The sequence below is a fragment of the Geotrypetes seraphini genome, chromosome 7, assembly GCF_902459505.1.
Source record: "Geotrypetes seraphini chromosome 7, aGeoSer1.1, whole genome shotgun sequence".
Taxonomy (NCBI): Eukaryota; Metazoa; Chordata; class Amphibia; order Gymnophiona; family Dermophiidae; genus Geotrypetes; species Geotrypetes seraphini.
Window position 1 is genome coordinate 122,334,165 of NC_047090.1, and position 23,309 is coordinate 122,357,473.

Genomic DNA, 23,309 nt, shown 5'->3' on the forward strand with positions numbered 1-23,309 from the left:
CACTTCGAATTAAAAAATATGCATAGAGACACGAAAGCAACAACATGGAGCCACAGCCCTAAGAGAAAATTGCCTCACCATCCAATCATTGCATATTGTAAATTCCGGTGAAAACCAGAATTCATTGCTGCAAATGAGCATAGAAAAAGTTCTTATACTTTGAACTATCACAAGCAAACACTTAGCTTGATCAAAGGTTGTTAGCTTGATCAAATGTTGTTTTCTGATGCTGTGACTGTCGCTGAGCTAATTGAACCTAGCAGGCTGCCGTTGGCCTCCAAAGCACATTTCCTCTACCGCAGTAGCACCCCTTCTCTAACGTCAGGGTCGGGACCGTGGCAGAGGCAACGTGCTTCGGAGGCCAGTGGCAGCCTGCTAGGTTCACTCTGCAGGCTGCTGTAAATAGCTCAGCAGCGGTCACAGCGCAGAAGACGCATCTCTCGCTGGGTGCGGGAAGCAGCTCAGAGGTCATGCCCCCGCCCGTTGCGAGCCTAATTAGCTTTAAAGGGGGGAATCCGGAGGACACTGGGGGGGAGCCAAAAAGACAGCCGGGCGCTCACAGACGCTAGGGAGATCCGTATTTGGCGCGGGCCTTTAGAAAGGCACGACGGGGTGGAGGTGGGTTGTTTAAAAAAAAAAGTATCTTTGCTGCATAAGACGCACCGATATTTCCACCCACTTTTGGTTAGAAAAAAAGTGTGTCTTATGGAGCGAAAAATACAGTAATGTCTTATTAAAGAAATGACAATTTTGCATGAGGTAACACTCTTGTTTATAAATCTTTTCTTTTGGTACCTTGGATTACGAGCATAATCGGTTCCAGGAGCATGCTCGTAATCCAAAATGCTCGTTTATCAAAGCGAGTTTCCCCATAGGAAATAATGGAAACTCGCTTTGATACGTTCCCACCCCCCGAAGCCAGTGGCACTGCTCTATCCCCCCCTCCACGAGAACCGACATTGCTCCCCCCAAAGGCCCCCTTGCGATCCGGCCCCCACTCCCCCCGTGATCCGGCCCCCCCTCCCCTCCCCCCCGCCGCTGCTTACTGTTATCTGGGCATCGGCACGTCCTGTGCGTTGGTGCCGGTGCCCGAAGATCGGCCTCCTCTTCTTGCTGGGCCTTGAGCATCTGCGCATGCTCAAGGCCTGCGAGTTCACAGAGAGAACGTGAACTCGCAGGCCTTGAGCACGCGCAGATCTCAAGGCCCAGCAAGAAGAGGAGGCTGATCTTCAGGCACCAACGCACAGGACATGCTGATGCCGGTGCTCAGATGACAGTAAGCATCGGTGGGGGGTGCCCAATCGCGGCGGGAGGGGGGGTGCCCAATCAAGGTGGGAGGAGGGTGCCAGATCACGGGGGGGGGGGGGAGGGGAACATAAGCAATGCCTCTGCCGGGTCAGACCCGAGGTCCATCGCGCCCAGCAGTCCGCTCACGCGGCGGCCCAACAGGTCCAGGACCTGTGCAGTAATCCTCTATCTATACCCCTCTATCCCCTTTTCCAACAGGAAATTGTCCAATCCTTTCTTAAACCCCAGTACCGTACTCTGCCCTATTACGTCCTCTGGAAGCGCATTCCAGGTATCCACCACCCGCTGAGTAAAGAAAAACTTCCTAGCATTTGTTTTGAATCTATCCCCTTCCAATTTTTCCGAATGCCCTCTTGTTCTTTTATGTTTTGAAAATTTGAAGAATCTATCTCTCTCTACTTTCTCTATGCCCTTCATGATCTTGTAGGTTTCTATCATGTCTCCTCTGAGTCTCCGCTTTTCCAGGGAGAAGAGCTCCAGCCTCTCCAATCTTTCAGTGTATGAAAGGTTTTCCATGCCCTTAATCATTCGTGTCGCTCTCCTCTGGACCCTCTCAAGTATTGCCATATCCTTCTTAAGGTACGGTGACCAATACTGAACACAGTACTCCAGGTGCGGGCGCACCATTGCCCGATACAACGGCAGGATGACTTCTTTTGTTCTGGTCGTAATACCATTTTTAATAATACCCAACATTCTGTTTGCCTTCTTCGCGAGAGGAGGGCGCTCGTAAATAGAGCCATGCTCGGTTTCCGAGGCGCCGATTTTGCAAATGTTTTGCTCGTCTTGCAAAACACGCACAAACCGGTGCACTCGTAAGGTACCACTGTATTGTAATTTATAGCTAAAGAGACATATGATCAAAAAACTGTTTTATTTTACTTTTGTAATTATGATAAACATTCTGAGGGCCTCAAAATAGTACCTGGCGAGCCGCGAGTTTGAGACCACTGGTATATATATTACTTTTTCTGCTGAAGTAGTTTCTGAGCTCCTTTGAAGCCTTTGTTGACTGTTTGCAGTTGATGATCTAATCTTCATTCTTGAGCAGAACGTGCTGAATTTGTTTGCCATGGATGTGTCTACTTCATGTTGATTTGTTGGCTCTTAGTGCTTGGGTACTAACTCTAGGTGGAGCTAGAGAGCGCAGTGAAGTACAGTAAAGGCACAGAGAAAAAAAATCCATAGTGGATTCCTTCTGCAGATTGCATGTGGCCATGGGAACACTACCCATCTGTCTAGAATGTCTCATCTAACTACTGGAAAAGAGCGTACCAGGATAAGTACATAATCTCATTTTTTCTATTTACACCTTATTTAGCTACTCCTGTCATTGGAGCAGCACATACACATTAAGCATTACCAAATGTTGACAGTGTCAGTACATTTTTCTAATTTAAAAATTTGGCATGTCTTTCATCTGTCATCTAGAGCACCAGAATTATCAGCAGCGATCCTCAGAAGCAGGGGATCAGTACAAGCCAGATTGAATCCCGGTCCTTTGGCTATAAAAGTGAGGATAAGGTATAGTATTGTTCAAGCAGTTTATTAAAATTAATTTAGATTATTTTTTCTGTTTCTATACTACTGTATATAGCAGTAAGTTTTGGTTGTTGATCTGATGCGTAGGTGCCATCTGCTTATGTTTCAGATAATTCTTATTATTTCTGCTTGATTTTGCATAGTTAATATATTTTTGGAGTTTCCACCTTTTTTTTTTAATTTACTTAGGGCTCCTTTTACTAAGCTGTGGCAACTTCTAAATGTGGGTGTGCAAACCATGCACTATTTTTTTTTTTTTTAACTTTTCAGAGAGTAGGCATGTCTAGGAGTAGAGTGAGCATTTTTTACATTATATTACATTACATTAGTGATTTCTATTCTGCCATTACCTTGCGGTTCAAGGTGAATTACATAAGAATTGTCAGGACATTTAGAAGTACATAAAGAGTAGTCTGGACATTTTATAAGTTGCTAAGGATTAGAGAGTTGCAGGTGATGCATTTGGCTGTGTTAAGTTTGGTTTTTATGTATTTTTTTTGAATAGTAGGGTTTTTGTTTCTTTTTTGAAGGTTTTGTAGTCTGTGGTCGAGGTCAGTAAATTGGAGAATTGGTGGTCTAGTTTTGCTGCTCGAGTGGCTAGGAGGTTGTACAGTTTTTTTCGTTTGACATTTTTGGTTGGAGGGTGCGTGAATGGTGTATGGATTCTCCTGTGTTTGGTTGAGGTGGACTGAATTAGTCTGTTGTTCTAGTAGACTGGGCTGTCTCCATTTATGGCTTTAAATAGTAGGCAGTATAATTTGAAGAGTCCTCTTGCTTGTATTGGGAGCCAGTGTGAGTCGTGGTATGTCTATGTGATGTCGTATTTCTTCAGCGAGTAGATAAGTTTTAAGGCTGTGTTTTTTTGTGTTAGTTGTTTTATCATTGTTGCTGGGCAAGGGAGGTATAGTATGTTGCAGTAGTCAACTAGATCTAGGACTAGGGATTGTACCACGAGTTGGAATTATTTTCTGTTGAAGAATTTTCGAATTTGCCTTAGGTTTCTCATGACTGTGAATGATTTTTTTTTTTTTAATTGTTTTGTTGATTTGTGGCTGCATGGTACAGCCTCTGTCTATCAGCACTCCCAGGAGTTTTAAAGTGGGTTGAATTGGGTATGAGATTGAGTTTATTACTAGGTTTGTTATGGTTGGGGTTTTGCTATTTTTGAGGAGGATGAAGTTTGTTTTGTCAGGATTTAGTTTTAGTTTGTGTTCTTTCATCCATGTTGCTACTGTTTCAAGTGTTCTGTGTATTGTGTATGCCATGGAGGGTACTGGTTGGTCGAAAGGAAGGAGAATGGTGATGTCATCTGCATAGCTGTAGGAGGTTAGGCCTAATTTGTCTAGGCAGGAGCTGAGGAAAGCAATGTATAGGTATAAGAGTGTGGGAGATAGAGGTGATCCTTGGGGTACTTCGTAGGGGTTGGACCATGGTTCTGATTTTTCTTTGTTTGTTTTAACTTTGTAAGTTCTGGATTGTAAGAATCCTAAACCATGATAGTACCTTGCCAGTGATTCCTATTGAGTCTAGTATTTGTAGAAGGATGCCATGGTCTACCAGGTCAAAAGCTGCAAAGACATCTAGTTGAATAATCAGCATTTTTTTTGCCTGTGCTGAGGTGTTGTCTAGTGGTGAGTGATCCTAGTAGGCTCTCAATGCTGTAGTTGGTTCTGAAGCCAGATTGTGTAGGGTGGAGTGAGTTGTGGTTTTCTAGGTATAAGGTTAGGACTTTAGCTACAAGGCCTTCCATTAGCTTGACATAAAGTGGTATTGAGGCTATGGGTCTGTAGTTGAATGGTTGATCTGTTGATCCTTTGGGATCTTTTAGGATCGGAGTGATGGTGATTTTGCTAAGGTCTTGTGGGAAAAGGCCGTCTGTGAGTAAAGTTTGTATCCATTGCAGAAGCAGGGTGCGTAATAGTGTACTGGAGGTTTTCAGTAGGTATGGGGGGCAGTAGTTGAGGTCACAGGCTGCGTGGCTGTATTTATTATAGAGTTTGTTAAGGTCTGACCATTGTATAGGTGAGAAGTGGGACCAACTGATTCTTTCTCTGTGGGGGGTGTTGTGATCTCTTCTAGGTGCATAGGTGTTCCATTGAAAGTGGACCTGATTGTTGCGATTTTGTTTTTGAAGAATGCCGCTAGGAGAGTGGCTGAGGGTGGTTGGGGGGGTGTTATTGGTCAGGTAGGGTTTGGTGTATGTGCTTTTTTGTGTCTTTTGTGCTAATCAGTGCATCTACATTGCTGTGTGCTAACAAATCAGTGTGAGATTAACACTGAACCCTTACCGCCTAATAATAGATAGTGGTAAGGGCTCACATGCTAATTTTTGTTAATGGTCATGCGCTATTAGCAATATTAGTGTGTGGCCATTAATTTGGAACATGTGAAATTGTCCATTTTCTGGCAGTAGTAAAAGTGGCTTTGTTAAAAGGACCCTTATTTTTAAAAAATTGTTTTGTGTTCTGAATTTTTTTACTTCATTATTTTTGTATGTGGTTTTTTTTTAATATATATGGGTTGTTTTAGTTTCTTCCTTGGTGTCTAGTGTTATAGTGAATTTGACTTAGTGTTTTATTGTTTGTTTAATGAGAGCATATTGTTTATATTTAGACATTTGTAAATTCTATCTTCCTTTTGTTGAATTTACTTACACAGGTCTTTATCAACCACCTCAGTTATTTTCAAAATAAACTTTTCATTACATGTTCTGTAGTTGTATTCTTTGTTCCAATGCAATGGGAGTAGAGATCCTGAACTAATGGATAGTCACCCCAAATCACGAGTTACCTTGCAGAAGCTGCCAGTCATCTTGCACGGCTCCACCTCTCCTCCCAGAGAGCTGTGTTGCAGCCCCTCAATTGCCACTTCTGCAAGTGAGTTAAAAACTTTTTTTTTTTTTTTTTTTTTTAATTCTTTATTCCTTTTTAATCGTTCAACAAGTGTACAAGAAAAAAGAATCATACATAGTCTCATAAACAACACTTGAAAAATCCAAGTCAATTAACAATTGTATATATATAAACCCCTACCCCTCCCTCCCAACATTATTTTTCTTTATTCATTTTTAACCTCTCCTCAAGTGTACAAGAATCATAAGAACAACACTTAGTTAAACACTTGAAATTTATGTTTATATAGTATAACTTTTGTTTTTTTTTAATTTGCTCTGATTTATAGTTTTATTTTTCGGGTACTTTTTCTCAGATTGTGAGGCTTTTGTGCTGCAGAGGTTCCCAGTGTTTCTGGGACAACTCTGACTGTGAGCCGAGATGGACTCTCAGCGAAGAAGTATTTTTTACTAGCAGACATCTCTGAGTACCTACATAGCTAGCCTACTTTACCAGTTAAGAAGGCTGAGATCATTCCCCTGGGAGTGTGGCTTGCCCCATACTCTTGTCCAGATCTTGAGCGCAGGCTGTGTGAGCTCTGGGTTGGGCTGGAGGTGGTGTTGGTTGCATTTCTCCCTCCCCCTGGTTAAGCAAGTGGATTGGTGGGGGTTGGGATCTCAGCCCACCTTCTTAAGGTCTGGCGTGCAGCCCAAGGAAGCAAGAGGACATCCGCTCAAACTCAAGGGAGGGAAGTTTCGTGGAGACGCCAGGAAGTACTTCTTCACGGAGAGAGTGATTGAGCATTGGAACAAGCTTCCAGTGCAGGTGGTCGAGGCACGCAGCATCCCAGACTTCAAGAACAAATGGGATACCTATGTGGGATCCCTACGAGGTCATGCCAAGGGATAGGGTCACTAGGACTTGAATTGGCGGGTCAGTAGAATGACAGTACAATTATTGTACTTTAGGGGTCAGTAGACTTAAGAGGGTGGGTAAATGGTGTGGGCAGACTTGATGGGCTATGGCCCTTATCTGCCGTCATCTTTCTATGTTTCTATGTTTCTAAGCACCTGGGGCTAGATGCACTAAAGTCAGCTATCGTCTAGCGATTGCCACTTAACCAGTTTTAATTGGTTTAGCGATGATCGCATTTACCAACCTGATGCATAAAACAGCTCATCACATGGTTTTCTGTGTGATCGCTCATTCTCTAATCCAACCATGGCAAATAAGCTTATTAATGTTGAAATGCCATGTAAACTACCAGAGCGATTGATACACCGATCAATTGAAGATAAGTTGAAAGCTTCTTTCTTCTATCACCTTGCATAGACAGCCCTGCTTAAGGTTTTTATACTTTGGGAGTGCAATTGAGGTTTTTTGCCAGTGAGGTTATCACCCGACCACCATTGTGGTGGTGGGAGGGCTTCAGTCTGAGGCTTTTCCTCCATTTTTTTTGAAACACATACTATTTAAACCAAAGCAGCACTGTTTATGTTGTATATGACATTTCTTGCATCTTTCTTGTGAAAGTGTGTATTGGAACATTATTGAGTTTTCACATATCCGAGTTTATATTGTTACCACCATTTTGCACCATGAACATCCATTCGTTCAGTCAGAAATCTCAAACCATTGTATTACCTTGCCCCTAATCCCTCCCATCAGCAGTTTCTGTATCAGATTCAGAGGATCCACTGTATCAAAGGCTGCCGAAATGTCCAAAGAGGTGACACAAAAGGTTTTATCAGCATCAATGCATCTTCGTAGCACATCTAAAGTTGATGATAAAGTTTCTACTCCATGTCCTTTCCTGAACCAATATTGATGGTCATCTAACCATTCGTTTTAATTTTTCTAGTTCTATCCGTTCAATTACTTTTGCAATCACAGGCATCTATAGCTTCCTAAATGTCCTGGATCACTAGTCTGCTTTTTCAATATAGGTTTAATTGTAGCAATCTTGCAACAGGTTGGGATCTTTCCAATTTGCAGAGATTTATTAACAATCTTAGTCTGCATCGTAACAGTGTTGTCAATGACAGTTTTTATTAGCGCAGATGAACATGGGTCAAATAAGGATCGTTTTGGAGTCAACCCTATAACAACTGTCCTAACCCTTTCCTATGATACGTCTTCAAATTCCAGCTGATTACTCAGTCTATCTTCATTATCATCATTAGCCTGGGATATTAAATGGTCTTCCTGGAAATGTTTCAATCCATCAACTTTCTCAATCATATATTTAGTATACGCATTAGGATCAGTGTTTACACTCTCAATTCCTTCATAGCCTTTTACAAGACAATCAAGTAGCGATGTACAAACAAGCAAGGAGGCACAGGATCTCTCTTTCCGTGTCCCCCCCCCCTTCTGTTGAGGAGAAGGCTGGCAGAGTTTTTTCATGTGTGGATGTGGATCTCTTCAGACTTCTGGGTGTTGGACGTCGTTTGAGTTATACAAGCTAGAATTCTTTTGACTCTTTTCAGATCTCTTTTGTAAATTTTCCTGCTGAAAAAACAGACAAAGTAGCCCAAAAGAGACTCAGATGACTGGAGACCGATCCTGGAATCTTAAGTCAGTCAGTGCAGCCCTAGAGATCTCCTGCTTCCACATGGAAATGGTCTGGTCAGTCATTGCATCAGTGGCACTGGGAAATTCCATGACTCCCTACATCTGATGGAGACTTACCTGCATATTCCCATCTTCCCGCTCACAGAAAGTTCTTGAGTTTCCATGTACTAGAACTTTGTCTGGTTCTCTGCTCTCCAAATGGACTAGCTACAGCATCATGCAACTTCACCAAGATAATGGTCGTGGTAGTGGCACAACTGTGCAAGGTTGGAGATACAGGTGCACCCATACATGGATGATTTAGTAATAAGGGCAACGTCTGAGTCAGTTGGAAAAGCAGCGGTGACCCAAGTGGTCCAGCTTCTGCAGAGCCTAGGCTGGGTGACAAACATCAGAAAGAGTCACTTGGCTCCAGTGCAATCCTTGGAATGTCTGGGAATACTGTTTGATACAGATCGGTACAGGGTCTTTCTTCCAGAAGCACATAGAGGATAGCTTAGGTGTCAGATTCTGGCAATAAAGAACAGGTCAGCTTTGATGGCATGGTATTATCTTCAGGTGCCGGGGTCCATAGTGGCAACAATAGATGCATTTATGTTCTTTACAGGATCTGCTGCTCTTCGGGTGGTCCCTGCAGTCGGATTCGCTGGACTTAGCATTGCCTTGGACAAACACAGCTCTGTGCAGCCTGGGCTGGTGACTAGAGCCAAAGTCTCTATCCCATGGAATGTCTCTGTGCAAATCCATGTGAGAGATCTTGATGACAGATGCCAGCCTCTTCGGTTGGGGAGCCCATTTCCAAGGGTGCCCGTTGCAACGGTAGTGGTCACCCTCGCAGAGGAGTTGGTCACTAAACCACTTGGAGCTGAGTGATTAGGTAGCCCTTCGGGTGCTGGAGAGTATCTTGGAGGGCAGGGAGGCACCAGGAGTGCACCGCTGAGACTGGAGGTAGAGAATGACATGGGGACAAATTTTTTCCTGTCCCCGTGAGTTCTTTTCCTGTCCCTGCCCCATTCCTGCAAGTTCTGTCCTCATCTGCACAAGCCTCGAACACTTTAAAATCATAAGGGTTCGAGGCTTGTGCAGTTAAGGCTGAGCTTGCAAGAATGGAACAGTGCCAAAACTCACAGGGATGGGATGGGGAAATTGAGTTCCTGCGGGGACAGGGAAAAATTTGTCCCCGTGTCATTCTCTAATTGGAGGCTCAAATGTCTTTCAGATGGACCAAGGCCCATCTATTGGCTCTCTTGGCAGTACATATAGCAGGAGTGGACGGTATATAAGCGGATTTCTTGAGTCATCAGACACTGGATCCCCAAGAGTGGTTTTTGTTTCAGTTGGCATTCGACAGTATTCTACAGTGTTGGGGGTGACCCGATGTTCAATCTCATGGCATCAGCCAGCAGCAATTAGGCCTCTCGGTTCTTCAGTTGAAGATATAAGCCAGGAAGTGATGGCCTGGATGCTCTGGTCCAGCCTTGGCCTCAGAGCTTCTGTATGTGTTTCCCCCGTGGCTGATGATAGTCCTCTGAAGGATAAGGACCCAGAAGCCTCTAGAAGTGTCCCCATAGTTACCTCTGACTCCAATGCTGGATTTCCATCTTTCCCGATGTCCTCCTCTGTGACTTCTTCAGAGCCAACTCTGGGGTCTCCTCCTTCACTCTACCAGTGGTGTATGCTCCTCCTTCACTCTACCAGTGGTGTATGCTCCTCTGTTGGACATCAAGGAGCGTTTGAAATCAGGGGCAACAAGGAGATCTCCTGTTACTCTAGGTCAAACACTCCCATGCTCTACCCCGACGCAGAACTCAACCCCCAACTCTCAAACCGAGGGCTGGCGGTGGCTGTAGCCTCTCTAGAAACTGGGGAATCGTCTGTTGGAGTGGGGTTGACGAAAGAGCCAGCACAGACCCCTTCCTCTTAGTATGTGGCATTTCCTCCGAAGCTAGAAAAAGAAAAAAAAAAGACCGCTAGGAAACTTCTAAGAGGTAAGCCGCTGAGGAAAACATGGAGTAGCAGACACCGTCAAGTACCATTGCCCATCTTAGTTCTCAAGCCTTTTCCGTCATAAAATCTTTATCTCATCCTGCGGGCACTAACTCAGGCTCCGTATAAACCCTTGGAAAAGGCATTGCTCATGGACTGAACAGTTGAGACTGTTTTTAGTGGCTGTGACTTCAGCCAGTAGGGTATCAGAATTGCAGGTTCTGTCCTGCAAAGAGCCCTTCCTCAAGATTTCAGACACTGGTGTCTTTCACTTTGAACAGTACCTTCCTTCTTACCAAAGGTAGTCTCTAATTTTCATGTAATCTAGGAAGTACTTCTCCTGGCCTTTTTGCCCTCTGGAGCAAAGAAAGAAGAGAAGATTCTGAAATGCCTGGGTGCCTAAAGAGTTCTTTATTATTTAGAGATGATGATGACCGCATTTCATCTATTGGATCATCTCTCTGTGTTCCTGAGTGCAGCACAACGGGAACAGTCAGCATCAAAGGTGACCATTTCCAGATGAATTTGTCTGGCAATTTCTTTGGCCTATATTGGGAGCGGAAAAAAGTCTCCCATAGAAATAAAGGTGTGCTCCACCAGAGAGATGGCATCGTCCTGGTGGAAGCTGGAGGCTGGAGCAGTCTCGCATGAAGAGAAAGGGCGGGACCGCCGGAAGAGGAAGCAGCACAGACGCAGGGCTCACAGAAGGGCAGGGACCGCCGGCAGAGGAAGCAGCAGGACAACGGTAGAAGCTTCTACATGATGGTGGGGTCGGGAGGCTGTGGGGGTGCGAGCGGTCCTTCGGGGTGGGGGTGGGGGTGCGGGTGCGTGCGAGCGGTCCTTCGGGGTGGGGGTGCGAGCGGTCCTGCGGGGGGGATGAATCGGACGTTGGGGGGGCATCAGGCTTTCAGGGTGAGGACAGGACTTCAAGGGGGAGAGGAGAGTCGGGGCGGGCTAAAGGAGAGTCGGGGTGGCCAGAGGAGAGTCAGGGCGGGCGAAAGGAGAGTCGGGCGGTATACGGGTGTGCGCGGTATATAAAAATTTATTTACATAAATTACAGTTTCCCGCGCGCTATACCCGTGTGTGCGTTTTACACGGGTGCGCGGTAAATGAGTGAAAATACGGTAATTGTTGCCCACAAAACAAAGCATTTTTGTTTGCGAAGTATAGTTTAAGAATATCTTGTTTTTTTAATGTAGTTCTAAAGGTTACCAACAATGTTGCTCTCTTGGATATGTAATCTTTAGAAGATTCAAGAAATTGGTGTATATTTAAACTATCCGGCGACACTACTTGATCTATTCCCCCTCTTCAGATAGAACTTTAGATCCAGCTGGAATATAATATAAATTATCAGGTAGAAAGCTTTCTATCTGAGTATAGCAAAGAACATCTTTCAAATACATTTTCAATAATTCAATAGGAGACAAATAATGTGAAATAGGAAAATTAAAAAATCTGAGGCTCCTAGATCTCATAGCATTTTCCATTTTTTCCATCTGTACATGTAATGAGATATTAGCTTTAATATTAGATGATGCACATGATTGCTCACATGAAGAAATTTGTAGGGCAGCCCAATCATTCGGTTTCACAGTATTCAGCTACGCCGACAGTATCCAGCTATTACATCCAATAGATCCAAACGACACTCAAGACATTCAGAACACTCTAAATCAAATGGAATGATCTTAGCCATTAAAAGCAAAACCCTTCTCTCCCCCACTGTCTTAAATCCACTCCTCTTCAAATAACTAACAGTACAAAGATTCTCAGAGTTATCATTGATGACAAACTATCCTTCCACCAACAGATAAGCTCAGTGGTCAGGAAATGTTTTTATAAATTAAGAATGATCAGATTAGTTACAAGCTTACTTGAACCTTCTTCTCTTAATATATTATTACATTCCCTGGTAATATCGCAGCTCAATTACTGCAACTCCCTGTATCAAGGAATCACCCAAAAAGAAATAAGATTACAAATTACTCAAAACACAGTAGTGAAACTAATCCATAGTTCAAAAAAATTAGACAACATTACCCCTATCCTTATAAAATCACACTGATTACACATCAAATTACATATAAAATTTTACTACTTATCTTCAATACCAAATTAACACACACCCAGATTTATAGACAGACTTCTTATCCCACACTGTCCAACTAGAACACTTCGATCAGGTAACCAGCATCTTCTGGTTATTCCTTCCCCACAACATTTATTCTACGATAACACTAGAAAGAAGATTTTCTCCATCACAGTACTTATAGTGTGGAACTCCTTGCCCTCACAACTCCGAGAGGAAATACCTATGGATAGATTTAAAAATAAGTTAAAGACCTTCCTTTTTAAGGACGCTTATGATAAGTAGATGCTACTCCTCAAGATGAAAGAAGAGCATATCCCCCCTCCTCCTGTGCTGACCTTTTTTGTCTTTCTCTCCTATTACAAATTGTACTTTTCTCCCAATCCTGTCTCTCTTTGTCACCTAAATCTTATTGTCCTAATCTCTTCCCCTTTGATTTTAATCGTTATGACCTTGTACACCGCTTAGACAATTTTTAAAAGCGGTATATCAAATTTTAAATAAAACTTGGAAAACTTGGATGTTGTCTCACCTCCATACTTTCACCAAGTTTTACAGTGTGGATGTAGCAGCCATAAGGGATGCAGAGTTTGGTCCTGTGGTGCTGGCAGCAGGCTTACTTGTTCCTACCTAGGCACTTGGGACTACTTTGCTATATCCCATTGGTCAAGACTGATATTCCTGTTGCACTAGAATGGAAGATTAGGTTCTTATTTTTGCTAATCTTCTTTCTTGTAAACAGGAATATCAGGCGCCCACCCTGTCTCGGACATGTTTGGAGGATCAGACGTCTTGCTTAATTCCACTGGAGAAGAATTTTATAGTAGTGTAAAATTTGCAAATTGAGTAACTTTCGAATTATTGATGCAGGTTGCACACAAGTTTCATTTCACCTAATTATGCATTGCAAAATGTTTTAATGCTGTTTTTGTTGAGTAGATCAGACTTGTGTTACCTCAGGGAGAATCCCTGTGTCCTGTCTCTCTCTTTTTGTACCCACTCTAGGGCTGACTCACTACTTTGATAACAGACTGAGGAAATCCAGCACAGTCTAGAGGAGCTGTAGAATATGTAAATTAAGCTCTCTACAGACTTTGAAGTAGAGGAGGGTAAAAACATTGGTCAAGACTTATTCCTGTTTACAAGAAAGAAGATTAGCAAAGGTAAAAACCTAATTTTCCATTCTTTTTTAACTGGTAAGGTCTTTGAGCTACAAATACACACTTTTGCTCCGATATGATAGCCATTTCTTTTCAGAGTTTTTCTATTTATTAAAGCTCCTTACTTGTAACTAGTTTCAAGTAAATAAAAATAATTTAGTCAGCTCATTTTTTTTTTTTAAATTGGAATTTAATACATTTACAATATCATAAAGATATCAAGGAAAAAAAGGGTTACCATACAGGTTTTCAATACAACACATCATACAAAAAGACAATCCTTTACAAGCCAACTAAAGGGAAAACATATTGCTTATATCAACTAATTTTTTAAAGAAAAATAAGGAAATGGGTTGAGTTCCAATGAACCCAAATCATTCCCAACTAAATTAGGACATTAGACCTTCCTACCCTAATTCTCATCAATAAATGAAATAGAAAAAGAAAGAAGAAAAGAAAAAGAAGACTCACTTCTGTTCACGAGCTACCAAAAATTGTTGCAATTGAATGGGATCCCAAAAAACAAACTCAGTATCTGTATCTTAACTAAACATTTACAAGGAAACATTTACAAGATAAAATGAAGCCTCAAGTGCTAATACTCTAGTTCTCAATTTCAAAAATTATTTTCTTCTAAACTGAGTAGCTCTTGAGACATCAGGAAACATGCTAACCAAATCCCCACAGAACTTGGTCAGTCTATTTTTAAAGTAAAGTTTCATTAACAACATTTTATCTGTCTCACTAATACATGTTAGAATCATTGGTTAATTTCCCTGTGACTCATTTGTTACTACCAGAAATATTATTAAGAAAATATTTTAAAGAAATACTGGGATTACCCAATGCGGACAGCTTTCCAATTAATAATTGTTACCATATTCTCCAGAAAAAAAAGGAAACTGTACAGGATGTGGACCATCTGGTAACAGATGACGTTAATCTAACAGAGTTTTTGGAAGATTCTCAAGATGTTATCCAGTCTCGGTCCACAATGATTCTAACATGTATTAGTGAGACAGATAAAATGTTGTTAGTCAGCTCTGAATAGAGACTGTAAACATTTTTTAGCAAAGATAACAGAATTATAAATTTAAAATACTAATGAGCTGCAAATTGTAGTGATATGACTTGTTTCTTTACTAGGAGTGTAAAATCCAGCTTCTAAAGAGCACAGAAGATTTAGCTTTAACAATGACAGGACAAGAGCGCTTCCAGTATATACAGTGGAAGAAAGAAAGAGAAAAGATAGATCTTGAACGATTGGCTCGACACAAGAATTCAAAGGGTGAATGGCGTCGACCTTGGGACTTAGAAAAGATGGGCAAAATGTAGGTAACTAAACACGTGTTTATTTTATTTTTTTATATACCACTTATATCCTAAGTGGTTTATATTCAGGTACTTTATCATATTTCCCTATCTGTCCCAGTGGGCTCAAACTCTTATCTAGTGTACCTGGGGCAATGAGGGGATTGAGTGACTTGGCCAGGGTCACAAGGAGCAGTTTCTGCTATACTTAAAAAACAGATTTTCACATAAGCATATGTAAAATTTGGTTAGGTTATAATGCATTTTTCATACACACCAGTTCAGAGTTGCACAAATGTCCCATGACTGTCCCAAATAAATGTAACTATTTTAGGGCTCCTTTTACAAAGCTACGATAGCAGTTGCTGCTATGGTAATTGCTCCAATGCCCAAAGGGATTTAATGGGTATCAGAGCATTTGCAGCACGGCAGTTACTACCACGGCTTTGTACAAGGGGGCTAATGCTTTCATGACTCATGCACAGTAGTTCTTATGCTGCAGAGCTCTGATGCCCGTTGTCTTCTAGTGTGTCCACAGAGCTAAATAAATTCTTGCTGCTTTTTAATTTTTCAACCAAGCCTGCTAGAATTGCCTTAATTAAGTTTTTTGGTACTTATTTTTTTTTGATTCTGCTGAACTGGTTCACATCTTTATCAACAGATCACCCAGTTGAAGATTAACTATGGGCCATCTATCAAGAGAAGTTTTTATTTCATATCATATTGTTTGTTCCAGTGCAATAGGCGAGGCATTCTAGAAAAATGGGTAGTGTCCCCATGGTCGTGTGCCATGTACAGAAGGAATCTAGTTCGGATTTTTCTCTGTTCCTCCTCTGAACTTCAGTAAGCTCCTTAGCTCCACTTAGTTTGTTTTTTCTGCATGCGTACCTGCAGGAGTCTGTCTGTTCTGCTCTTGACATTTTATTCAGTGTTCTTAGCCCTTTTTTCTTTGGGATTCTTGTGCTCAGTACATTTTTCACTTTGCCTGCACTGAGAACATATTGAGAACACACAGACTTCTGCTGATGTGGTAAATTGAGATTTTGGTGCTAATTTCAGAGTACCAACCATCTTGGATTTTTAGCGATCTTTTTTCAAAAGCTCCCTGCTTCTCCAAAACCGCAATCTTGACTCTCCTAATATGAATTCTTGCCAGTAGTATTCTTGTGCCTAAGTCAGGAGGGGCGGCAGCACAAAGCTTAGTTTCTCCCCTTGTCGAGCAGGTAATAAAATGCTCGGTTAGCCCAGTGGGGCAACCTTCTTTATTTTTGGGGCTCTACACGGCTGATAGTTCCGTTCACATGACTGTGGTCCCTCTGCAGCCTATGAAACGCATGGTTAAGTCATCAGTGGGTGACTTTGCGCCCTAGAAGTATACTCAAAATATTATGATGGACAGAGTCCTCTCTGAAATTACAATCAATAAGCAAGACAAGAGGACTTATAAGAATGAAAATTCTTGCAAATTCAAAATGCACTAATATGCTCTCAGAAACATGTGTTTTTCAAGCACTTAAGTGTTTGAAATAAACTTTATACAGGTATAAGGTGTCATTCATCGAGCAATATTTATTTGTGAATTTGTGCAAAATATGGTTCCACAAGTTCTAAAGTGCTACATGCAATAAATTATGAATAAATAAGTGTTAAAACTTTTGCACTTATCTTTTTTTGAAGTCGCTTGTGACCAATATGATAACTATATGGCTAAACGCCCTACGGGACCCGTTTCACCACAACATGGGCTTCATCAGGGGTCTTGAAGTTATTTAACTATAAAAAACAACAACAATGAGTTAAATTAGAAAACGTGAATACATAAAACTATGCAAGTGATCATTCAAGAATTATTAACAGGACTTACTTACTGTGTAACTCAGCTTTAGTTAACACATGAAAATGGTGCTGGCGATTTGAGAACACCGCGCATGCGCATTTATTCTCATAGTGTATGATGTCATACTGACCAATGCGCATGTGCCAAACTGATCTCGCCTTCAGTGAAAAAATGTTAAACATTTAAAAAAGATATAAAGTTTTTAATACAATTAGAAAAAGGAACACCAATCTATATTAGAGTTTAAACCGTTCGGTTTCAGCGTGTTTAATCTAAAAATCCATCTGGATTCCTTTTGGTGTAATCTGCGTTTTCTATCACCTCCTCTTACTGTATGCATTTCCTTGTCAATGTCAAAACATTTCAAATCCCAGAAAGAGTGGTTCATTTCAATACAATGTTCTGTCAAGGGAGCATTACGTTTAGAACATTTTATGTTGGACTTATGTTCTCCCATTCTTATTTTAAACGGTCTTGTAGACATCCCTACATATAATTTGTTGCATGGGCAAACAATGACATAGATGATGTTATCTGTAGTGCATGTTAAAAAGTGTTTTATCTTGTATATTCTGCCATCTGTAGGATTTTTGAACTCGTTCTGTGATATGGTAATTTTACAGATGTTGCAGTGTCCACATTTAAAGAAACCCAATAGTATGGGCTTAATTGGTCTTTCTATTTCACATAAAGTGGGAGATAGTATTTCCTTTAAATTTTTGTTCCTTGAGAAGGCTATCCGTAACTGTGTGTCTTCAAATAATGGATTAGTCTCCATAATTTTCCAATTATCTTTCAAGATATGAGCTATCGCATTGCCATCAGTGGAATATCGTAAAGCACATGTTACAGTGTTGTCGTCAAACTTATCATTATCAGGCTTTTTCTGAAGCAACCATTCCCTGTGGTAATATTTGGTGCGTTTTAAAGCTCTTTTTAATATTCTCTTCGGGTAACCACGTAATTCTAATTTGTCTGTCAGTTCTTTGGATCGTGCTTTAAAGGTTTTTGGAGACGAGCAATTTCTCTTCAACCTCAAGAACTGAGAAAAAGGAAGATTGTTTCTCAAACTAGAAGGGTGGCAACTTCGAAAGTCCAAAAACGTATTTCTATCCGTGGGTTTAGTGAAAATGTCAAACTCAAAATAATCTTCTTTTTGGACTATCAATATCCAATATCAAGACCCCTGATGAAGCCTATGTTGTGGTTAAACGGGACCCGTAGGGCGTTTAGCCATATAGTTATCATATTGGTCACAAGCGACTTCAAAAAAAGATAAGTGCAAAAGTTTTAACACTTATTTATTCATAATTTATTGCATGTAGCACTTTAGAACTTGTGGAACCATATTTTGCACAAATTCACAAATAATATTGCTCGATGAATGACACCTTATACCTGTATAAGTTTATTTCAAACACTTAAAGTGCTTGAAAAACACATGTTTCTGAGAGCATATTAGTGCATTTTGAATTTGCAAGAATTTTCATTCTTATAAGTCCTCTTGTCTTGCTTATTGTTTGCGCCCTAGAAGCCAGAGACGTTTTCAGAGTTTCTGAAACAGTTGTTACAAAACAAAGATTTAAAGCAGGCGTTCATCCCCCTGCCCAGTCCCAGCTGGCTCCATCCTTTTCTTCCTGGCTTTGTGGTGTGCATTCGCAGTCTTCCACCTTTCCCTGGTACTAATAGTCACATTGCTTCGATAGTAAAATACTCATATCTGGACTGTTCTCTTATGTTAGTGAGGGTCATGTCTCGCTTGTAACCTCTGGCACTGGAGTGCCTACAGGTTCTGGATTAGCCTAGTGTGTATTCTTTGGTTGCACAGGTGCCTCACTGCTCCTTTCTAACTAGGGAAAGTGTTGTGATGCTTCCAGTTCTGCCAATTTACCGTGTGGATGTAGTCCTCTGGAGGCATTTTGATGCAGCTGCTTTGGTGGCATCTTATCACACGCACCTGTCTGTCTCGCATGCGCACTCTGGAGAGTGAGCCTGTAGATTCTCCTCCTAACCCTTTGGCTGGGTCGGATTATGTGTCTGATACTTTATATGCCTTATGCAGGTTTTGGCGTTCTCTGTTTCTGCCAGCAGTATGCTCTAAATTAGACAATGGGCTGATGATTCCTCTTTCAGGGCTGCTTTGGCGAGACTTCCCTTTCAGGGCAGTTGTTATTTGGCAAGGGCCTGGTCGACCTCATGGATTCTATGGTGGTCAGTTGCCCTAAGACCCTGCCTGATAGCAGACCCAGACCCTCTAGGGGTTCTGGTCGCTCTGCTTTTCGTAGTTCCAGGCATTACCACTAGTGTTCCAGTGCCACGCCTCAGACCAGAGCTTCCAGCTGCAGAACTCCGGCTAAGGACTTGCCCAGCCATCTGGCTTCTGTCCTGTGCCAGGATGGGGGACCCCTCTCTACAGATAGGGGGTAGGCTGCCATTGTACCTGCCAGCTTGGATTTACCTTTCATCCGACCAATGGGGTCTGGACTTTATTCAGTTGTGCTCCAGTTGGAATTTGCCCCACCTCTGATGTTGGTTCTTAGACTCTCTCTCTGGACAAGGCGCTCCAAATGTAGGCCACTGTACAGTGCTTGCTGGATATTCAAGCTCTAAAGTGAGTGCCGTCCAATATTTTGGGCTCCGGCAGATACTCCATACTTTATCATGCCAATGAATGGCTCAGACGGAGGCCTATTCTGGAGATGCAGACTCTCCAGATTCAGCTTTCACATGGTAGCAGTGTGCTCTGGCATAGCAGCGTGTCCCAGAAGCTTTTTTCCAGTAGATAAGTGAGATAATCTAGACTCCTGCCCTATTCTTCCTGCACTTGACTTCTGTCTCAGTTTGTTTAATGTGTCTCCACATTGTAACTTGAATAAGTGTTAGCTCTTGGGACTGGGGAGTATACTGTATATATGTTTCTATTTTCAGCAGGAGTAGTTTCTGAGCTCCCTGGAAGTTTTTACTGGCTGTTTGCAGCTGATATTCTCATGTTACTCCTTTGAGCAGAACAATTATTTATGTACTTGATTGTATGGGTGCCTCTACTTCACATTGGTTTGGTGGCCCTTGGTGCTTGGGTAATAACTTTAGGTAGAGCTAAGGAGCTCAGTGAAGTGCAGAGGAGGCACAGTGAAAAATCCGAACTGGATTTCTTCAGGATGTGGCTATGGGGACACTTCCTACTTGTCTAGAATGTCTCACCCATCTACTGGGAAAAAAGCTTACCAGGGCAAGTACATAATCTTTTTTTTTTTTTTCTTCTCATAGTGCCTCAAATACAGACCAGTGAGTTCAAATCTTATACAAATAGAACTGTCCACATATGTTCATCACAAGGATTGCTACAAATGTTTGGGATGAGGCCATAACCATTCATTAGTGAAACTGCACTAAGAGAACATAAGAATTTCCACCAGATGGGTCAGACCAGTGGTCCATCGTGCCCAGCAGTCCGCTCACATGGCGGCCCTCAGGTCAAAGACCATTGCCCTAACTGAGACTAACCTTACCTCCGTACTTTCCAGTTCAGCAGGAACTTGTCTAACTTTGTCTGGAGGGTGTTTTCCCCTATAACAGCCTCCCGAAGAGCGTTCCAGTTTTCTACTACTTTCTGGGTTAAGAAGAACTTCCTTACGTTTGTACGGAATCTATCCCCTTTTAGAGAGTGCCCTCTTGTTGTCTCTACCTTGGAGAGGGTGAACAACCTGTCTTTATCTACTAAGTCTATTCCCTTCATTATCTTGAATGTTTCGATCATGTCTCCTCTCAGTCTCCTCTTTTCAAAGGAGAAGAGGCCCAGTTTCTCTAATCTCTCACTGTATGGCAACTCCTCCAGCCCTTTAACCATTTTAGTCTCTCTTCTATGGACCATTTCGAGTGTCCTTCAGTGCTGGATGCAGTATTCCAGGTGGGGGCGTCCCGTGGGCCCTTCTCCGGTCTCTTCGTGATCTCCTTCTTAATCATTCCTAGCAGTCCATTGTACTTTCAGTGTTTTTTCCAAAGCCTCATTCTCATCCTGAAGAAACAGCTCTTCATACTCTGGACTGTAAGCGTGATTTGGCTTTCTACTTACAAAGGACTCAGCCACACAAGTCTGCTCCTCAACTTTTTGTCTTCTTCGATCCAAACAAGTTGGAACATCCAGTTTTCAAGCACGCCATCTCCAACTGGATAGCTGTTTGCATCTCTTTCTGCTATGCTCAGGCTGGACTGCATCTACAGGGTTGAGTCACAGCCTACAAAGTCAGAGTCATGGCGGCATCAGTAGATTTCCTTAGATCCACTCCTAGTGAGGAAATCTGCAAAGCTGCTTCTTGGTCCTCGGTTCATACATTCACATTTCATTATTGTTTGGTTTCTTTTTCCAGACGAGATGGCCATTTCAGCCAGGCAGTTTTACAAAATTTATTCTCCTAAATTGCCAACACTCCCACTATCCTATTCTGGTTAGCTTGGAGGTCACCCACATGTGAGAATATGCTGCCTGCTTGTCGCAGTTTTACAAAATTTATTCTCCTAAATTGCCAACACTCCCACCATCCTATTCTGGTTAGCTTGGAGGTCACCCACATGTGAGAATATGCTGCCTGCTTGTCCTGGGATAAAGCACAGTTACTTTACCGTAACAGTGTTATCCAGGGACAGCAGGCAGATGTTCCACAACCCACCCACCTCCCCAGCTTGGCTTCTTAGCTAGCTATCTGAACTGAGGAGATGTGTGCCCTACCGCTGGTGGTAAGGCACTCGCGCATGTGCGATGCGAGCAGTTGCAAACTTTCTTAAAGTTTTATAAGCAAGTCTGCTTGCAAGGCTGTCCGCATCTGGGCTCTGTAGATGGCATCACCCACATGTGAGAATATCTGCCTGTTGTCCTTGGATAACACCTGTTACGCTAAGTAACTGTGCTTTTTGGTTTCCCAGTTTCTAACTAGCCATTACCAGGGGTCAATAGTTTTAGTGTAAAGCAATTTTTTATTGAAGCAAAAAGAACACTGCAAAAATACAAACATGTGAGAAGAGTAACAAATCCCCCAACACTCACCCACCCCAAACCCTATTCCACCCTAACCCACCCCCAACCAAAACCATCCAAGCAGCAAAAGGCAGAAGCAAGAAAATGCAAGCCCTGGACCAGCAGTATCCCAACCCAGTGCTACTGGGGAGGCCCAAGCACCAAAGTTCAAAACATCATGCAAACAGAGCTCTGTACTCTGATGAGCCCTGAGAAGAACACTAGCCCCCCTACATCCACCCCCAGTAAAACACGGTAAAATAAACAAACAAAAAAAAAGGGTCAATAGTTTTAAAAGTTCAACTACTTTCCTTCTTCACATACGCTTTCATAGGCTCAGGCCCCCTTTTTTCGTGGTGTTCTATCCCTATTCGGCTCCTCTTTAGCAGACTTAAAAAAAAAAAAAAGGCACGCAAAACCACTTAATCAACTTTAGGTTTTTACAGGGATATTACACAAGTCCATTCTCACTTTCCTTGTTAAATCTTTGAGGGGTTTCATCTTACTGGTATATTTTGATAATATGCTTCCCCTTGCTGTTCTTACTGATTTTCTAGTTTTGAGGTTTATTACATTACTTTCTCAGCCTTTTGAGATCTTACAGAATAACATTATTATTATTATTACAAATATTTTTATCAGGAGGTTGTTTGTCTCCTCAGTAAGCCACTATTATCCCAGGACAAGCAGGCAGCATATTCTTAACACATGGGTGACGTCACCGACGGAGATTTTCTGATTTTGTTCCATAGCATCAGCTTCTCTATGATTCTTTTCAAGAAAATCCTGCTTTTATTTGATTACAAAATTCCTTTCTCTCTTCATTTGTATCTACTAAAGGATAGGACCGATTTCAACTGTTTGTTAGGTCGGCATTAGCCAGTAGCTCTCTTATTTGGTTCTTCAATCTTTTCAGCATAGCCATTGCATATATTTAGATTCAACTGACTCTAGGAGGTCGTTTATTATTTTTCAACTTCCATGCACGTAGGTTTTATTGGATTTTTCTATTTACCTCTAGTGGAATATAGGGTTCCTTTCTTCATTTTGTCCATTAGGTTCCTTCCCTAGCCTCCGCGATCTCACATCAGACATTAGGTCTAAATTTATGAGGCAACTCTAGTTCTTATGAATTCTTGGAAACCAACTCTCCCTCCATCCCTTTTATTCGAGCTAGGGAGTTTCATTTGTGAGAATATGCTGCCTGCTTGTCTAAGGACAAAGCACAGTTACTAACCTTAACAGATATTATCCTGGGAAAGCAGGCAGCTATTTTCACAACCCACCCACCTCCCCTAGTTGGTTACTTCACTTGGGCATCAAACTGACGACCTTGTGAGCTGGTGTTGGGCGGGAAGGCACTCACACATGCGTGTTGTGGGCAGTCTAAAAAGCTTGCTAAAGCATAAAGTGATGATACACTTTTCACTGTCCATACCGGGGCTCTGTGGATGACATCACCCATTTGTGAGAATATCTGCCTGCTGTCTCAGGATAATATCTGTTTCGGTAAGTAACTTGTGCTTTACAATTGGACTAAATTACGCAAATAGAGAGCAGCATATGTAACAGCAGCTAAAAACTTATGTGCATGGTCAAAAGATTCCTGAAGAGCTCCAAATGATACATTGTAGATCGTGGTAGATGTTTGCATTG

At 42.0% G+C, this 23,309-nt stretch overlaps 1 protein-coding gene across 5 annotated transcripts in view; it reads left to right on the top strand.

Moving 5' to 3' along the window:
- Positions 1-23,309, top strand: part of CCDC9B (coiled-coil domain containing 9B) — a 229,332-nt gene that overhangs the window by 138,170 nt on the left and 67,853 nt on the right. For all 5 annotated transcript variants that reach the window (XM_033951784.1, XM_033951783.1, XM_033951786.1 and 2 more), the window contains 2 exons: positions 2,740-2,832; positions 14,641-14,825. In XM_033951784.1, coding sequence (XP_033807675.1) covers positions 2,740-2,832; positions 14,641-14,825 — 278 coding nt within the window. The remainder of the gene's footprint in view (positions 1-2,739; positions 2,833-14,640; positions 14,826-23,309) is intronic.